This window comes from Neopelma chrysocephalum, unplaced genomic scaffold (assembly GCF_003984885.1).
Source record: "Neopelma chrysocephalum unplaced genomic scaffold, ASM398488v2 Primary Assembly neopelma1_75, whole genome shotgun sequence".
In the NCBI taxonomy this organism is placed as follows: domain Eukaryota; kingdom Metazoa; phylum Chordata; class Aves; order Passeriformes; family Pipridae; genus Neopelma; species Neopelma chrysocephalum.
Window position 1 is genome coordinate 14,009,958 of NW_020897736.1, and position 17,027 is coordinate 14,026,984.

The 17,027-nt window shown below is 53.7% G+C and overlaps 2 protein-coding genes across 3 annotated transcripts; both read right to left on the reverse strand.

Moving 5' to 3' along the window:
* Positions 1–1,565: 1,565 nt before the first annotated feature.
* On the reverse strand, positions 1,566–7,080 carry CALML4 (calmodulin like 4). Of its 2 annotated transcripts, XM_027688244.1 has the most exons (5): positions 6,867–7,080; positions 6,719–6,749; positions 5,316–5,456; positions 4,523–4,711; positions 1,566–1,880 (listed from the first exon to the last, which is right to left on the reverse strand). In XM_027688244.1, the coding sequence occupies exons 1-5, from the start codon at positions 6,867–6,869 to the stop codon at positions 1,783–1,785; spliced, it is 462 nt and encodes a 153-aa protein (XP_027544045.1). In that variant the 5' UTR covers positions 6,870–7,080; the 3' UTR covers positions 1,566–1,782. The 2 variants fall into 2 exon arrangements, with proteins under 2 accessions (XP_027544045.1, XP_027544046.1); XM_027688245.1 differs by lacking the exons at positions 6,719–6,749; positions 6,867–7,080 and having other exon boundaries at positions 4,523–4,748; positions 5,316–5,424.
* Positions 7,081–8,317: 1,237 nt separating this feature from the next.
* Positions 8,318–15,262, reverse strand: CLN6 (CLN6, transmembrane ER protein). The gene is made up of 7 exons (XM_027688243.1): positions 15,162–15,262; positions 14,032–14,146; positions 13,195–13,293; positions 11,193–11,381; positions 10,989–11,044; positions 9,969–10,091; positions 8,318–8,716 (listed from the first exon to the last, which is right to left on the reverse strand). The coding sequence occupies exons 1-7, from the start codon at positions 15,242–15,244 to the stop codon at positions 8,428–8,430; spliced, it is 954 nt and encodes a 317-aa protein (XP_027544044.1). The 5' UTR covers positions 15,245–15,262; the 3' UTR covers positions 8,318–8,427.
* Between the last annotated feature and the right edge of the window lie 1,765 nt (positions 15,263–17,027).

The following is a 17,027-nucleotide window of genomic DNA, read 5'->3' on the forward strand; positions in this document are numbered from 1 at the left end:
TCTGGAGGCAGGGAATGACCTCCAGGGTGTGGGAAAGCTGCAGTGTCAGGTACGTGGGGGTTTATCCCAACGCTGGGATTAACTGAGTGCTGGGAACAGAGTTACCAGGGAATTCCCACCTTTTGCTCTCAGTTTAACCTGCTCTTGGTTTTCGAGGGAATCTCACCTCTCATCCACTGTGTGCTGCTTTTCTGGGGTGTTGCTCAAGTGTTGCTTGTAACTGAATATTTAGAGAAATTGGGTTTTCCTGCTTTATTTTCTATCCACAGAGTAGGAAGAGCTAATTAAGAGTTAAGGGGTGTGTCAGTTTTCCAGGGAGCAAAGTTCATTTTCCCTTGGAGCGTGACCTGCTCAGAGCTGGGACGTGTCAGGATCCAAGTCTGAGCTTCCTGGGTTAGTCTGGGACTGCTGTGACATCCACAGGGACCTGGATCTGGATCAAGGGGGTGGCAAAAAACCAAATGGCAAAACCTGCTGCTTTTCTTACCTGCAGGACTGGAAGAGCCTGGATCTCTTTCCTTTTCTTGCACAGCACTTGGCATGTCATGTAATATCTCTTGTGCTTTTCCCCCCCATGTAATATTCCATGAGGATAATCCCTATTTTACCTTTACAGACACACTGATTTGGAATGTTGAGATTTGCTCTCTGGGGTTTTTTTCAGTTTCTAACCAGGTTTGTGCCCTGGATGATGCTGTTGCAGCTTTGTGTGACCTTCCTGGGTGGTGGCCTTTGTGTTCTGGGATAAATGAATCATGGAATGCTTGGGATTGGAAGGGATCTAAAAGATCATCTCATTCCAAGTCCCTGCCATGGGCAGGGACACCTTCCACTAGCCCAGGTTGCTCCAACCTGGCCTTGGACACTTTCAGGGATCCAGGGGCAGCCACAGCTTCTCTGGGCAACCTGGGCCAGGGCCTCCCCACCCTCCCAGCCAGGAATTCCTTCCTAATCCATTGGACCTGCTGTGCCATGATTTAATTGATTATTTCACAGAGCAAAGAGTGAGGGGATTCAGGATTAAAAAAGGGGAGGAGGGAGAGGAAGGGGCTCCTGGAGGCAGAAGCCACATCGGACTTGTAGGAACATGGGCTCTTCCAGAGGGTTTTCCAGGTTGCTGCTTGTGCCCTGCCTGTGCAAAGCTGATTTCTGTGCCATTTTCCAGCTGGCTCCAGAGATAACCTGCTGAATGTTCTCCTGAATTCCAGATGCCCCTTTATGGATCTTACCAAGGCTGCTGAGATGGAGGTGGAATAAGATCAGCAGTAACTGCTCTGGGTGCCAGCAGTTTTAATCAGTCTGAAGTCAGAGGGCTGGGGAGGTTTTTGCTGGTGCAGAGAAGCTGAGCTTTGCTGGGCCCTGTTTTCCCTGCCAGGCTGTCTCTGGGAGCGTGTCCTTGGCACCCAGCCCAGAATGCGGGCACAGATCCGGGCACCAGGCACGTGATGCTGATGTTGACTTGGGGCACCAGGAGACCTTCACCACAGCTTATCAATTCTGCCACAATCCCTGGGCTCAAATGCACTTTTTGAAACAAGAATTATTTTTTTAAAGCACGCCACATGTTGCAGGAGGGGAATGTCACGCTCAGTTTAATTTAAATAACTCACATTTTGTGACACCGTTTCTCCAGAAATGAGGTGGGAATCTGTGTAAGTTTAAAACACTGTTATAAAGGCAAAACAAGGCTTTTTAAAGGCAAATGATCCAGAAGTCCAAGTAGGAAAAATTGAAGTAAGAAAATCTTTCAGGTCCTGCTTGCAGCAAACCTCCTGTAGGATTTCAGTAGTCGACCGTGGGAAGGCAAATGAGGCGAACAAATTCGTCATATTTTATTGTTCCATTTGCCCCAATTTTGGCTTCTTTCAGCAGGTCATCAACTGAAAAAGAGCAGAAGGAAGAGACAAGTTTGAGTGGCATTTATTAGGGGTGTTGTGATCTTCCAAAGGAAGAGCAGCAAGGCAGGATTTGGGTTTTTCAGGCATTTTTATCAGAAATAATGATTTCTGGGATCAGGGGGATGCCAGCCAGGTGATAGTTTTAAACTGGTGTTCTTAACACTGATTTTGAATTCCGTGTCTAACTTTCCAGAGCAGAGCTGTCCATCTCTTTGAGTTCCACGTGGGAAAACCTCACAAATTCAGTCCAAATCAGCTTTTTGGTAAGAATCGGTTGATTTAACTTGAATTGCAAACCTGTCCCTGTTCAAATCAGACCAAACTACGTGGGGATGCAGGTTTTTTGTGCCCATTTTTAAGTAGATTTGTGTGATTCTGCTCAATGTTGACGGGCCTTTAGTGTTTGAAGGCAGAGAACACCTTCCCAGCTGGGGCTCTGCAAACACTCAGAGGGGAGTTGTCACCAGTGACACTTCTCATTCCAGCTCTGGGAACGCCTTGGCAGTGACAGCACTTATTATACCTGTCTTAAAACACTCTTTTCTGTACAGCCTGAACCATAAAAGGTACTTTTCTTGTCAAACAATGTCAAGGAAATAGAAGGAAATGCGGTGTTGGATGACGCTGCTCCTGGGAATTGGATGCCACTTCCTTGGGATGGCAGGAGAGGGGGTGGATTCCCTTGGCCTGTTTCCTTCACCCCTAAAAACAGGGCATCCCAGCGGCTTTCCTGGGCTCAGTTCCTGGGTCAGGCACCTCGTGCAGCCCAGGGAAGGTTTGTCCTCCCAGTGCCCAGTGTCACCGGCGTGTCCCTGTTTTCCAGGATCACAGCTGGATGTGGTGCAGAGGATGATGGAGAGGAGCTGCTGGGTTGTGCACCTGCATTTTTCCTTTGCTATTCCATTAGCAGGGAACTTTGTGGGTGTTTGGAGGCTGTTGGCTGACCCTGGAAACACTGGGATCCCACATGGGATGTGCTGAGTACGAGTCCTCCGTAATCTCCTGCCTGTTTTTCCTGGAGTTGCCTGTCCAGGGCAGTGCTCCAGTGCTTTCCAAGTCCAAAACAGGTGAGAGCAGGTCAGTGGTGACATTCTCACCTGTGAACTACTTGGCTGAGGGCACCAGAACTTTTCTCCAGGCTGAACAACCCATGGGTGTTTAAACCAGACCCCCCAGTACTCATCTGGAGCACGCGATGATTTTGCAGTTGCCAGTTGTGAAATTCAGAGGGAAAACCATGGGAAGGGGGAAGAATTTAGGAGGAAAAAAGCTGGTTTACAGTAAATAGTTGTGGAAGGTGTCTCTGAGCAGCGTCACCTGCTTGTGGATCTGTTTTTGCAGATGGGTATCAGTGAACTGAGGGGTAAGTGGAAGCTGCTGCCAGCAGGATTTGGGTGCAGTGGGATAAACGAGGGGCTCTTGTTCCTGTAAGGTGAGGAACAACTCCCTTTCCACGAGATCTAATCCTCCTTTCAACAAGAACACCCTGCTGCTCATCAAATCCTTCTGAGGACATAAACTCAGAAAATAATGAATTCTTCCCAGAGCGTTTGAAAACAACACAAGAAAAAATGTCTGAGTTTGGTACAAGGACATTAATTCAAATGAGTGAAGGCTTTTCTGGAGCCACTGGAGAGGGAAGGGCTGTGCCAGGAGTTCTGGGCAATGGCAGATGCTGATGAAATGGAGTCTGTCCTGGTATCAAATAGTTCAGGCAGCTCAGAGTTCAGGGGGAAAAGCCAAGGGGGGAATTCCTTGTGGAGAAGCAGCATCGCTTCCTGCATTGGGATCTGCACAAGTGAGATCCCAAAGGAATGGGAAATCCCCCTGCACCCCCCAAAAATCTTCATAGAAAGAGGTTCTTCCAGGATACCTTTAATCAGGGTTAATGTCTCCCTGTCCTGGCTGTGTGTTCAGCCCTCAAAATGCTCTGGAATTGTCTGCACATGGAAATAGCTTTGGGAATTATTATTCCAGTTAAATTGAAGAAAACCTTTGGAAGAAATTCCTTGTTGGTGTGAAGCTGGTGATGGTGACTGCACTGAGCAGCTCTGGTTAAATCTAAATTGTGTTTAACATCAGACAGGACAGTTTTTACACCCTCAGGGAGCCTAAAGGGGTCTGTACAGGCCCAGGAGCCCTGGGAAAACTCCCTCCTTGCCTGTGTCAGACTGTGGGAATGTGTTTGAAGAGTTTAAATAAGTACATAAAACATGTAGGGCAAAAAAATAATCCCAGAATGATTTGGGTGGGAAGGGACCTTAAAGCCCATCCCATTCCACCCCCTGCCATGGGCAGGGACACCTTCCACTATCCCAGGTTGCTCCAAGCCCCATCCAGCCTGGCCTTGGACACTTCCAGGGATCCAGGAGCAGCCACAGCTTCTCTGGGCAACCTGTGCCAGGGCAAAGAAGGTCTTGATCATCTTCACCTTCCAATTCCTTCTTGTTGTGCCCCTTGGAGGCAAATTTCTGACGAACTGGACAGGTTTGGGGTTTTATATTTTTTTCCCTTTCCTATCTCCTGCTGGCACAGGCCCCTCCTCAGCCCAGGTTTGACTGCAGAGGAAAATCAGGGAATGAGAGGACAGGGAGGGTCTGATCTACGTCTGAAAGGCAAAATACCTTCCTCCTCAGAAAGCTTCTCCCCCAGCCTGGTGAGCTTCGCCCTCAGCTCTGCCACGGGGATGACTCCTCTCCTCTGCCTGTCGATCATGGCCAGCGCCGTCAGGATTTCCCTCTCGGGCTCCTCCTGCTTCATCTGCCTGTACATGATGTTCAGGAAGGTGGAGAAATCCAGCTCTGCGTTTCTGTCTGCCAAAGGAAGAGATTCTCCAGGAATGGCTCAGTTCTGGGGTGTGTATCCAGAATTCAGCACTCCCCTCTTCTTCCCCCCGAGTTCCCCTTCCTGGGGTTTCTCTCCCCTTTTGCCTGCCCCTGGTCTGGATCAGGTTGGGCCACTATTGAGGGCTTTCTCCTGTCTTAAAACCCCATTTCTAGCTTTGCTAAACTCGTGCTCTGAACTTGCATGCAGAATTTTTAATCCACCCCACCTTATCTCATAATTCTTCTTAAGTCTTTGTGATTTAAAGACCATAACCCTCCATATCTGCAGAGAAATGATCTTTCTGTGCTCTTCTACTCTGCTGGTTGGACTGGACAAGTTTCCCAGCCTCAAAATCCACATCCATGTGTTTGTCTCCCACTGTTCTGGAAGTTTTGGGGGGTTTAATGGCCCTGTTTTAATCCGTGGGCTGGATCACGTTCATTTAGCACATCACAACGTGCTAAAATAATTAGGGTTTGTGACTGCTCTTGGGTTGTGCTGGTTCACCAGAGAGTGGGGGCTCCAGGCAGCCTCCTGACCCCCCAAAAAATGAATTTTTCCAACCCTAATCCAGGTGTTCCCTGTGCTCACCGATCTTGTGCAGGTGGAGGTGTCTCTGCACCTCCCCCGGGGTCGGGCTGGCTCCCAGGCACCTCATCACTGCCAGCAGGTCCGAGGCCTTTATCTTCCCTTTTTGTTTCTTGTCATACAGGGAAAAACATTCCTTGAACTCTAATTAAAAACCAAAACTCTGTCAGGCCGTGTAAGGATCACATTGAGCCGCCCGTGTGACGGAGCCGCTCCCGCCGCCTGGATGGCGCTGGAAGGATTCCAACAGGGATATTGTGTCGGCTCCGGGGTGTCTCCTTGCAGGGAGGGTGATGGACAGAGGGGGAAAGAGCCAAGGGCAATTAAAACCCCGGCTTGGGAACGGCGGGGCTAATTGGGGTCCTTCAGCCTAACGAGGGGAGGCTGAAAAAGCGGGGCCAGGCTTTCAAACCTGGAGGATATTGTTTAAAAAAAAGTGCTTTTCTCTGCCTTCCCGGGGGCGGGAGAGGGGGTGAAAGGGCCGAGGGAGCGGTGGAGGAGGATGGGGGTGGAGGGTGCCGGGTCTGCAGCATCCCCCTCCCGCACCCCTCTCCCCTTCCCCCTCGACCTCGCGCTTCCCAGTTTCCCAGTGACAAAGCCAGGCTTGGAGCTGACCTAGATAAGGCTGCTCCCATCCCCTTCTCCTCACCAGGCTCAACGCTGACAGCAAGTTGTGCTGCCCAGGGAAAATCAGCCCGTTTTGGTGCCATCCCCCCCCCCTCCTCACCCTCTGTGCCCCCCAGCCCTCCCTGCAGGGGGGTGTGCAGGGTGCCAGGGCCCCTCGGTGCCCCGTGGGTGCCCCTGGATGCCCCTGGGTGCCCCTGGGTGCCGTGGCCTCCTCCCTCCAATCCCGCAGAGCTGCTGAGCCCCAGGGCCCCGCAGATTAACAGATTTGCAATAATACTCTTATTTCAGCTTTTCTTCCGCCGTTCCTGGAGCAAACCCAGTCCCAGGCCGGGCTCCCCTTTCCCAGGGAAGCCCCAGCGCCTCACAATGGGAATTTGTACCCCCTGCACCCCCTAACTCCTCCTCCTCCTTTGCTCCCATCACACCTCAAACCTCCAGAGCTGCAGGTGGGCACCTGGAATATCCCCTGATCCCTGATGGCTTGGCCAGGGCTGTTTATAGGACTGGGAGGTGGCTGGTGACTCTCTGCTGGTCCCTGTGCAACCCAGCGTGGGCTCTGTGGGTGCTTTTGGGGGAGTTCCAAACAAAACTGGGGGGGGAATTTCCCTGTTTTCAGAGCGAACAGATCCCAGGAGAGCTGGGAGGAGGCCAAGGGGGGGAGAACGAGCCCAGCACGAGACACTTTGGGGGGGGGAATGCCATTTTTATATCTATCCATCTCAATTTGTGAAGCTGATCTTGCTCCTTAAAACCCCAGAGGAGAACAGAACTGTACGTACCATTGATCTGATCCTGGGACAGAAACTTTGCCTGGAGAGGGAAAGGGGAAGGAAAGGAAAAGAGAGAGAAAAAAAAACAAAACAGCTTTAAAATCTGGCTGAGGGGAGCAGGGGGAGCGATTTGTAGGAGCTGAAACGCTGCACTCACCATGATTTTGGGGCGATCCGGGTGTTCGGCGCTGCCCGTCGGGATCGGAGGCGGCTGCTGCCACTTTTCCCCTCGATTAAGGGCTAAAGTCCCGCAGCCCCGGGGTGGAGGCGGCCCGGCTGTAATAAATACCCGCTGCTATGGCTACGAGACCTGATCCCTGCCTGGATCCCGCTGCCAGCGCCGCTCCCGCTCCCGCTCCACCGGGAGAAGGGCTCTGCCCAACCTGCCCCGAGCTCAGGACCCCGCACGGGGGGTTTGGGATCGGGAGAGGGGTTAATTCAGGTGGGCATCGCTGGCGATGTCCCTGTGCCCTCCCGGGAGGGGGGCGTCTGGATGTGCCCCTCAAGCTCAGCAGAGCTGGGACGTTGTGAACGGGCCGAGAAGGGATATTGGAGATGGTTTAAAAGCTCTTTATTGCCTGAGTTTTTATTTATCAGCATTTAACAACTAGTAGGGGGTGCAGTAGCTGCTGCCAGGCTGTGGTGGAGATCCAGACCCAAGGACAAGACACTTAGTGACCATTCTAACATGGACCCTGCTCTGTCACAGTGACACATCCCAAGTCCTGGAATGTGGTGGGATGAAGATTCTCTCCCCTCCCAGCTGCTGCAGGAAGAACGTGAGTCACTCAGCTTTGACCAAATGTTTTTATTCTCTGTGTTTTGCTGGAAGCTTGTGGTTTTTTTTTTCCTCCCCCTGCCACTTGAGTTGTGTCCCATAGGGCTCTGACACAAATGGCACAGAGCTGGACCCAGCCAGGGATGCAGCTGGAGCTGTGGGAGCTCCATCCCTCGGGGCTGGAGAAGGGGGGAGCAGGAGCTGCTGCTGGTGATGTCCAGGGATCACCCCCTCCCCGATGCTCCTTTTGGGTTGTTTGTGGGGAATTGGCCCTTTTGGGCAGGAGCAGAAGCTGCTGTTGGCACAGACCTCACGTGAGAGAGGCTGGCACTGGATTTCACCCCCTGCCTGAGGTGTTTTTTTGGGCTGTTTGTGGGGAATTGGCCCTTCCTGCCCCAGGTCTGAGCTCTGAAGTGAGGGTTTGACCCCGGGAGGGTTCCTGGGAGAGGCAGAGCCACCTGCAGATCCCAGGCAGGGCAGCTCAGCCCCTTCCTGGCACGTTTGCTCATCTGGGAGCGGCGAGGGAGGAGCGGATTCACCTCCCTGTGCCAAGAGACTTCCTGGCAAAGCACTCCCCTCCCAGGCTGGGATGCTCTGTGGGGTGACAGTGGTGCTGTGGGGGTTCACCACGGGCTGGAATGTTGCCCCTGCTCTGATACAGGAGGGCTTTGGTGCTGTCCCATAAATCCAGCATAGAATTGAGCTGTGGAATTGTGAGGGCCCCCAGGGAGACACCCCAACTCTGCCTCTGAAGAGCTACATTGAACCCCTATTTTTGGGGGGAATACCCCCTCCCCAGCCAGGTCTAGTTATCACACACCGCCTCCTGCAGCCAAGGTCGGTCAGGAATTTATTGGAAATACATTAAATCTACGTTAGAAAAAACTAGAATTATTTTTTCTTTTTTTTTCCTTTTCAAATCGCTCTAAAATATCAAAACTTATAAACTTTCCTTTGCTGCGTGGAGGTTGTTCATGTGCAGGGTGTAAAATGCCCAGGGCTCAGGGATATAAATCACTCCAGGGTACTTCTTCCTGAGAATTTTGTCATTCCACAGCCAGGCCACCCAGCCAGCGATGAGGAGCAGGGTGATGATGAAGGAGTAGAAGAGGAAGAGCCCGTTGCTGTCCAGGACAAGTCCCTTCCTTTTTTGGTGCATCACTAAAGCCATCATGGCAAAGAAAGTGAAAATGTAGAGGATGAAGATCTGCCCCTCTGTCACCAGGTACCTGCAAAGGTCAAACTCCTGTTAGTGATGCCAGGAGGGAGCTCTGAGGGAGGGCAGCACTTCCAGCCTTAGGGTGGTCTTTTCACCTGGATATCCCGTGGAAAGACAAGCTGCCACATCCCAGAAGCATCCCCGAGATAGAGATAAAATGGGATTTTCCAAGGAGATCCCAGGAGAGGGCTCTGAGGGAGGGCAGCACTTCCAGCCTTAGGGATGAACATCTCCCCTCTTCCCTGCTCCACATCCCCCCAAAGCTGTGCTGCTCCTGCTGCCTGATTTGTTTTGTGCCTCTCATCAGTAATTTAACACCTGGGCTTTGGGAAGAGAAGGGATAAAGGAATGTCCCCTTTATCCATGTTCCCTTTATCCCTCAGTATGAGAAGGGAAAGGTGCTGGGCTGTCTGTGACCAGGATGCTCAAAGGCAGAACCAAAGCTGGATTCTGGCTCCCACCCGTGGCTGTTGTGCTCATTTATCCCAAAATCCCCCTGAACTGTGCCTGGGGGTCAGCAGGAAGGAGGAATTGCACTCCTGCCTCTTCAATCCCACACAAACCACAGAGATCCACACTCATCCACTGAAGGGAAGTGCAAGGGGGTACCTGGGGACTGACCAAATCATCTGGGTGATTTTTGATTGTCAGGAATTAATTTGCTGGATAAAACCAGTCTCAGCAGGGCAGGAGGGAGCAGGGGTGGGTGAGAAGCTGTTTGGCTGCCACCAGGGACAGCACTGGGCAAGAGGAGGCTCATGAAAATGGGCAATAATTAAGGCCTCTCTCAAAAAGGCCCTTTGGACCCCCCAGGGCTGGAGTGAAGGCCGTGGCTGAGCATCCCCTGGGATCTGAGTGGAGCTGTGAGAGCATTTCCAGCATCTCCCAGGGAGCTGGGACCACGTGGATGCTCTGCAGGAACCTGGTGACCACCCCAAAATCCTCAGGGAACTGTCTTAGGGCCCAGCAAACCTTGGAGGGGGGGAATGCAGCAGCTCCTTCTGGAACTCTGAAACACCCCAAGCATGGACAGAATTCCTGCTGGGTGTCCCTGGAGTTGTCCCAACATCCAGAGACTGAAGTGGCTGCGAATTTCAACGAGATTTAATTTGATTTTCCAGCCCTGCAGAGCAGAAGCTGCAGCAAGTGCTGCCCTGGGGAACAGAGAACTCAGCCTGGGGCATTCCCTGGGGCTGCCTGGGTATTCCCTGGGGTATTCCCTCTTCATCCCTGCCCATCCCTCATGGCCAGAAGCCCCTTACCAGTAGTAAAGGCTGCTGGGCCCCACTAGGAGCAGGGCAGCCACTGGCATCCTGCTCTCCTCTGCCACAGGGGTGAAGCAGCCCGTGAAATATATGAACAGGATCAGGAAAAAAGGGATGTACCTGCAAAGAGAAACAACTCCCATCAGTGGGATGACCCTGGGAAGTGTTTAAACCCCTCCTAAATCCAAACCAAGCAGGTGGGCAGGTCCTGTGCTGAGCCTGGGAGTTAATCTGGTGGAAGAGCAGAAGTGGAATCTCTTGCTCTGGGATTCCTGCTGTGTCCACAGGGCTGGTGGTGCCTGGTAAGGGGCTGTTCGTGTCCTGGTTGTTCCCAGTGCTCCTGCAGGTTATGAGAATTCCCAGTCTCAGGCAGGAAAAGCCCAATTTTGCTGATTAGGGCAAACCCTGGGCTCAAGTGCTCCTTGAACAATTCCATTTGTTCCATTCCCAGGCTCTGAGAGCCTCGTGTTGTGTCCAAGCTGAACTGCAGGAAAGCAGGGTGTGCACCAGGATTTCAATAACCCCACAGAGCCCTTTTTTTAATTCAGAAGAATGGGATTTTTTCGCTTCACAGCACTCGAGGAACAGCAAATAAACCAGGAAAGCCTGATGGGGAGAGATTTCCCTCTGCTCTGAGCCATCTCAGGATTATCTGGCAGCAGCCAAAGGGACAGACAGGCCTTCCTGGGGTCTCTGAGTTGGGGTGTTTGGGGGTCAAACCCCTGAGGAGCACAAAGGGGGGTGGTTTGTTCACCTGGACATCCTGGGGAAGGATGAGCTGTTCCCCACAGCTGCCCAACAACTGCCACATCCCAGAAATATCCCTGAGGCAGAGATAAACCAGGATTTTCCAAGGGTGAGCTCCCCTGTAATCACCCTGGCCATGAGAACATTATCCCCAGCCAGCTTTCATCAGCTGTGCTTCGGGTTTTTTTCCACATTAAGCTCTGATCTGCTCGGATCTGCCCTTCCTGGGGTGATGTTCTGGGGCCTCCAGCCCGGCTGCAAATCACTCACCACATGGAATGACCCAAATATTCATCATAGTAGTAGAGTAGCTCAAAGGAATCAATCTGCAACACAACACAGAGGCAGATTTAGAGGGGCAGGGGGACCGGGGCCATTAAACAAGAACAGGCAGTTCATATATTTCATAAATGCTTCTGTAAAACTCATCCTCTTTACCAGTAACCACAAACTATAACTGTAAATCCTCTTTACCAGTGTCTCTGGCTTGAGGTTCTTGATGATGGGGTTCTCTCTGACAGACAGGTGGTGCTGGTACCCGCTGAAGATCAGGCGGTGGTTCACCGAGTCCCCGACCAGGTGGATGCTGGCCCCCATCACAAACATGATGATGCTCACGTAGATCATGGACCTGGGCAGGGTCTTGGGGGACCTCTCGATGAGCTGAAACCACAGGGAGTGTTGGACAGCGAGGAGACACCAGCAGGGACCCCCCAGCTCTGCCCTCTCTGACTTTTCCATGCTCTGGTGCTCCCAGCACAGCACCTGGAGCAGTTTCTCCACCAGAAATGAACAAAGGTGAGCAGTGAGAAGCAAAAAGGCAGAGGTTTTCTCGGGCTCTGGAGCAGATCTCCAAGGCTGGCTGTGCCCTCCAGTGGCAGGGAGAGCCTCCAGCACACTCAGCTCAGCGCTCACCTCCCTCCCCTGCCTGAGAGACTTTAGAACTCGCCACGGGATCATTTTCCAAGGGCTCCTGTTGAACTGTTTGTTTGTTTTTTTTATCAGGCTCACCTCCCTGTGCATTTTCCTCTAAAGAATAAGCTGTGTTTAACCCCATATCTGGAAATATCTGATTCCCAGCAAAACCGGTCGAGGCAACTTTTTGGGCAGCAGTTGCAGTGCTGAGCTCTCCCTGCCCCATCCCGAGGCCTGGGGAGGCCACGTGGGGCTGACTCAGAGTCTGGGGCGAGCTCCTGCAGGCCTGGCTGGGAACAGGGAGCAGGAGCTCCGGGAAGGAGCTCCACACTCAGCCTGCAGGGCAGGGAACGGCCGGAAAGACAAATCCCAGCTCCAGCGGTTCAGGCTCCGGAGGAGACACCGAGTGTGGGGCAGCATCATCTCCACTCCAGGATCAGCCAGGGCCACCTTCACCTCCCTCTCCCCGCTGCCAAATCAGCTTTGCAGCCCTCCCCAAACAGGGAAAAGCTCCTTATTTGTATTTAATTTTTGAGGCTTAACTTTCCCTTTCCCTGTAACTGCTGCACGAACGTCACAGGAGTCACAGAGGACAAGGAGAGCACAAGGTCCAGGAGGGCTCTGGTGGGATGGGAAAGGTCCAGGAGGGCTCTGCTCTGGTGGGAAAGGTCCAGGAGGGCTCTGGTGTGATGGGAAAGGACGGTGGGACACGTCCTTGGAGGGCACACAGCAAAGGAAACACACCCTGAATAACAAGTGGAATTTTTTCTGTGCTGCCAGGAAAGTCCAAGGCAGCAAATTTTAACCTGCTGAGCCCCCAGCCTGCAGAAATCAGCTCTGAGGGGTCACAATGAACCTCAGAGCTTTCACATCCAAAGAACAGACTCCCCAATACTCCTTTTTGGCCAAACCAGCATTTAAAATTTCACAGACAGACTCGGGAGAGAGAGAGAAAATCATTTACATCTTAGGACATAATTCAATTTCTAGCTAATGAAGGTTAAAATATATTTATAATTGCTTTCTCGTATCTTCTGGCTGCTAAGTATTTAATATAAAAGGATTTCTAATGACCCCAAAGTCTTTAACCTCCTAAATGTTTCTGTGATCCAGTGGTTGGCAGCTGGAGCAAGATAAATTCCAGCTAAAGACACAACTCTAATGTTGAAGAGCAAGTGTAATTAAACTCTGAGCAATTTAGAAAATGTACTGTAGTTTCAGCTGTCTCATAAGGTCTTTTAAGTCAAGGATGGATGTTGTCTTAAAAATATGCTTTGGGGAGAGGGGCTCTGACTCCTCCTGGAACCAGAATTCCCGGGGGAAGTGATTTGCCTTGTCTGTGCAGGAATTTGAGGTGTATTGAGGTGGTCACTGCTTTGCACTTTAAAAAGTGCCATCCCAAACTCTTCCTGGAGTGGCAAACTTTAACTTGCAGCAGGCTTGGGAATCTGGGAATAACCAACCACCCCCCAAAAAATCTTGACCTTTACAAAACTGCATTTTTTTGGCCCTGTTTTTACAATGGTAAGGAAAGTTTCACATCTGCCCCCCCCAGGGTTACCTTTAGCAGAAGAAATGGTGTGATAACGTTGTAAGCCATGTGGAAATAATCTCCAGCACTCGGTTTGTTCAGAGGGAACCACTCCAGGGGAAGGATTATCTGAGGACAGGGGGGAAAAGAAGCACATCAGCATCTCCTCACAGCCCCAGCTCGTGGTCACAGCCCCATCACCGGGGGAAAGACAGGGAGAGGGAAAATCTTGGGAATGCTGCTGGTTTCTAATGGTCAGTTTGACTTCAAGTAGCTGTCAGTAACCAGGCTGGGCAGCTCTTCTTGGAGTGAACATCCCAAAAAGCCCAGCTGGAAGTGGGTGCTCAGTGCACAGCTCAGGGTTCATTATCACTGCCTGAAGTTGTGGGGCCAAGGAAGGAATTTGGGAATCCTGCAGCAGTGGATCTGAACCCTAACCCTTAACCCTCTGCCATGTCCGGGTGCCAGCTATAAAAAAATTCCATTTGAGGGGAATGGCCACTTCTGTCCTGCTCCAGCTCAAGAGCAGGAGCTCCAAGCTCCAGAGATAGAGGCAAGGTGTGGGAAGAGCAGCAGGAACCTCCCCAGTGCCTTTTGTTGTGAAAACATTAAGTTGTGGGATAGATAACATGGAACAACCTCCCCAGGTCCCTTTTGTTGTGAAAACATTAAGTTGTGGGAGAGACAACACAGAACAAGTTTCACAGGAGACCCTTCCCAGGCCTGGAGCAACATACTTGATCCCAGTTACAGCAGTACATCCCGGCGGTCCCTCTCTCGGGAACAGCTCCCTTTGGAGCAGGAAACAGCTCATGGGGACCATGCCACCCCCCTAAATAAGTGGAGGCCTGTGCCCCCCTGGCTCACCATGGCAATGGGACGCCCAAAGTCCAGCACCCAGTTCTGCAGAGTGAAGTAGAACCACAGGTCCAGGTGGAACGGGGACGTCTTGAAGGTGTCCTCGCCCTTCACTGCCCCGTGCCTGGAGGGACAGAGGGACAGGGTCAGCCCGAGCCCGTGGGACAGGGCTTTGAGCACTCCAGGGCTGCGTCCCCACACAAATCCTGCGCTGCCCTGGCTGCCAGAGCATCACCAGGCTTTGGGATTTATGGAATAACAAAGTTGAGGAGGAAGAGGAGGCAGGACAGGAAGGCAAAAAGCTGTTACTGTCACTGGCCCATCCCTGTGGGAAGACTCTTCCTGGCCGAGAAGCAGCACAAAATCAAGGTGAAAAGTGCTGAATGAAGTGCAACTATTTTTAACTTTTACATGACAAAGCAAAATCCCAACTCCCCTGGCACCTAGTGCAGCGATTCCTGGTGGTATTCCAGCACCGGGATGCTGTGGATGCACTATCACCTTCATCTCCCACTCTGCCTCTGCAGAGTGAGGCCTCATCCAGCCCCGCTGAAGTCCTTCCATGACATGACCCTCCAGCACCTCTGGACAGTCACCTCCCCACGGGAAAAGGTGGAATTGCTCTCCTGGTGCCGAGACCGGAACGGCACCACCCGGATCAGCCTGGAGCTTGTGCCACCCGACCCCACGGTCCAGAGTGGGAAAGGTGTCCCTGTCCACGGCAGGGGGGTGGGACGGGATGATCTTTAAGGTCCCTTCCAACCCAAACCACTCCGTGAGGATTCCATGAAAACCGGTGGATGGAGGATGAGGATGGTGGTACCCGGGATGAGCCGCTGCGCCCTGGAGGAGCTGGGAATGCCGCGGCTCCCTGGAAAAGGCATCCCAGGTAAGCCAGGATGCCCTGGGCAAGGCTGAATAGGGGAGACTGGGGGACCCAGACCCTCCGGGATGCCCGGGATGCCCTGGACCCCCCGCAGCATCCCGGCCGGGGCGGTGGGATCCGGGATGGGGCTGGATGGCGCTGGGGCGTCCTGGGGGGGGCTCGGGGCCGGGTGACCCGGGGGGATCGCAAGGGGGGAGGACCCCAGGGATGGAAGAGGGGGGTTTCCCGTTCCCAACCCCGTCCCCAATCTCACCTGCCCGGGAAGAGCGTCCCGGCGGGCGGGGGGGAGCCCGGGGCCGCCGCCGGGAACGGCCGGCGCCGCGCCGAGCCCTGCATGAGCCCGGCCCGGGGTGGTCCCGGTGCCGGCGGCGGTGCCAGCCCCGCTCCCGGTGCCTGTCCCGCTTCCCGGCCCCGCTCCCGGTCCCTCCCAGCCCGGCCGGGGCCGAGCGGCGGCTGCGCGGGGGCGGCCCCGGGACCGCCCCGTCGGGGCGGGGGCTCCGCGGATCCGCCGCCGGCGGGTCCCGCTCCCTCCTCCCTCCCCGGGCAGCCGGGGCTGAGCTCGAGAGGTTCGGGACGGAGCTCGGGGAGCAGGGCTGAGCTGGGGTGGTTCGGGATGGAGCAGGGCGATGTTTAACCCCGTGTTCGGTTGTGTCGGTGCTGAGCTCGGGTGGTTCGGGATGGAGCGAGAGGAGCGGGGCGATGTTTAACCCCGTGTTCGGTGTGTAGGTGCGCTGATGGGACACACCACAGCCCGGCCACCAGAACGGGCTCCGGGATGGGAAAAGGCCGGCAGGGAATAGCAGCTCGTTCCACGCGATTCCATCGCTCTGACTCCGAGGTCTGATGGAAGCGAGGGGATGGAGCTCGGCTCGTGGCCACGGGCAAATCCCACTTCCCTGTGTTCCCGAGGGAATAAAGCAAACGGGCAGGATTGCCCTGGCAGGCCATGAGATGTGGATTCCACGCTCTGTTCCTGCTCCCCAGTTTTGGCTGGAAAAATGCCACCAGGCCGGGATGACTCAGGGGCACTGGGAAGGAGCCAGGGAAGGATTTGGTCCTTTTGGGACTAAATTTGTACTCCCTGGGAGGGAGGGTCTAAATCAAGAGGTGCATCCACACCTCAAACAAGCAGAGTTCAGGTACAGCTTAAGGAGACATCCGTTTAATAGACAAAGTGGGTTTGTAGAATTCTAGAATGGTTTGGGTTGGAAGGGACCTTAAAGCTCATCCAGTTCCACCCCATTCCACTATCCCAGGTTGCTCCAGCCTGGCCTCGGACACTTCCAGGGATGGGGCAGCCACAGCTTCGCTGGGCACCCTGTGCTAGGGCCGCCCCACCCTCACAGGGAAGAAGGTTTGATGCACTGGAACCCTTTGGCTTCTGCTCCTGGGCAGCTCCAGGGCTCTGGGGTTGGGCACGGAGGAGCTCAGGGGTCACACAGGCTCTGGCACCCCCGGGATGGGCTCTGGCCTGGGAGCTCTTTGTGACCACACTGACATGTCCTGCCTCTGTTCCCTCGGATGTGCACAGTTGGGTGGTAACTGGGGACAGTGGGGAAAAGAATTGAGGAGAATTCCTTCCACTGAGGAATCGTGGTCTGGAGCACAGGGAGCTGGACCCACCAGAGCTGACGAGGCTCCCAGGAGTTGCAGAACAGAGATCTTGGACTGTCTGCTCAGAGCTGCTGCCAGGAGGGTGGTGCTGCTCTCCACATCAGAGTGGCACCTGGAGAGAAATACCCTTGAAAAGTGGAGGAGCTCACGGAGATAACGGAGACGAGTTCCACTTAATCTTACCACGAACTCTTCTTGTCCCACTGAGCCTGACACGTTTTCGTGGCTCTGCAGAGCTGACCCTCCTTGACTGGACACCCCTGGCTGCGCCCCCTCGGCTCTGCAGAGGCTCTGCCAGCCCCCCCTGCTCCCATCCATAATGCACAGCCCGCACAGAGCTCACCCCAGCTCCGGTTGCAAGGCTTTGAATTAACTATTAATAGGGCTGAGAGCGGATCCTCCCGAGCACAAAGGCCCAGCAGACGGTGCTCGGGTTGGGATCAGCTCACTGCCCATCTCCAGTGGCTGCTCCTGGCCTGGGGCTCTCCCAGGGGTGTGGGGAGAG

Bases quoted from the DNA above. Each gene is read 5' to 3' on its own strand.
- CALML4 (XM_027688244.1), bottom strand. The intron at 4,712-5,315 runs GTGAGCACAGGG...TTCCTTTGGCAG, and splicing joins CCTCCACCTGCACAAGATCG to ACAGAAACGCAGAGCTGGAT. The intron at 1,881-4,522 runs GTATTTTGCCTT...GCTCTTTTTCAG, and splicing joins GAAGCTTTCTGAGGAGGAAG to TTGATGACCTGCTGAAAGAA.
- CLN6 (XM_027688243.1), bottom strand. From the start codon at position 15,244: ATGCAGGGCTCGGCGCGGCGCCGGCCGTTCCCGGCGGCGGCCCCGGGC. The intron at 14,147-15,161 runs GTGAGATTGGGG...CTGTCCCTCCAG, and splicing joins GGGACGCTCTTCCCGGGCAG to GCACGGGGCAGTGAAGGGCG. The intron at 11,045-11,192 runs GTAAAGAGGATT...GTTGTGTTGCAG, and splicing joins ACCTCAAGCCAGAGACACTG to ATTGATTCCTTTGAGCTACT.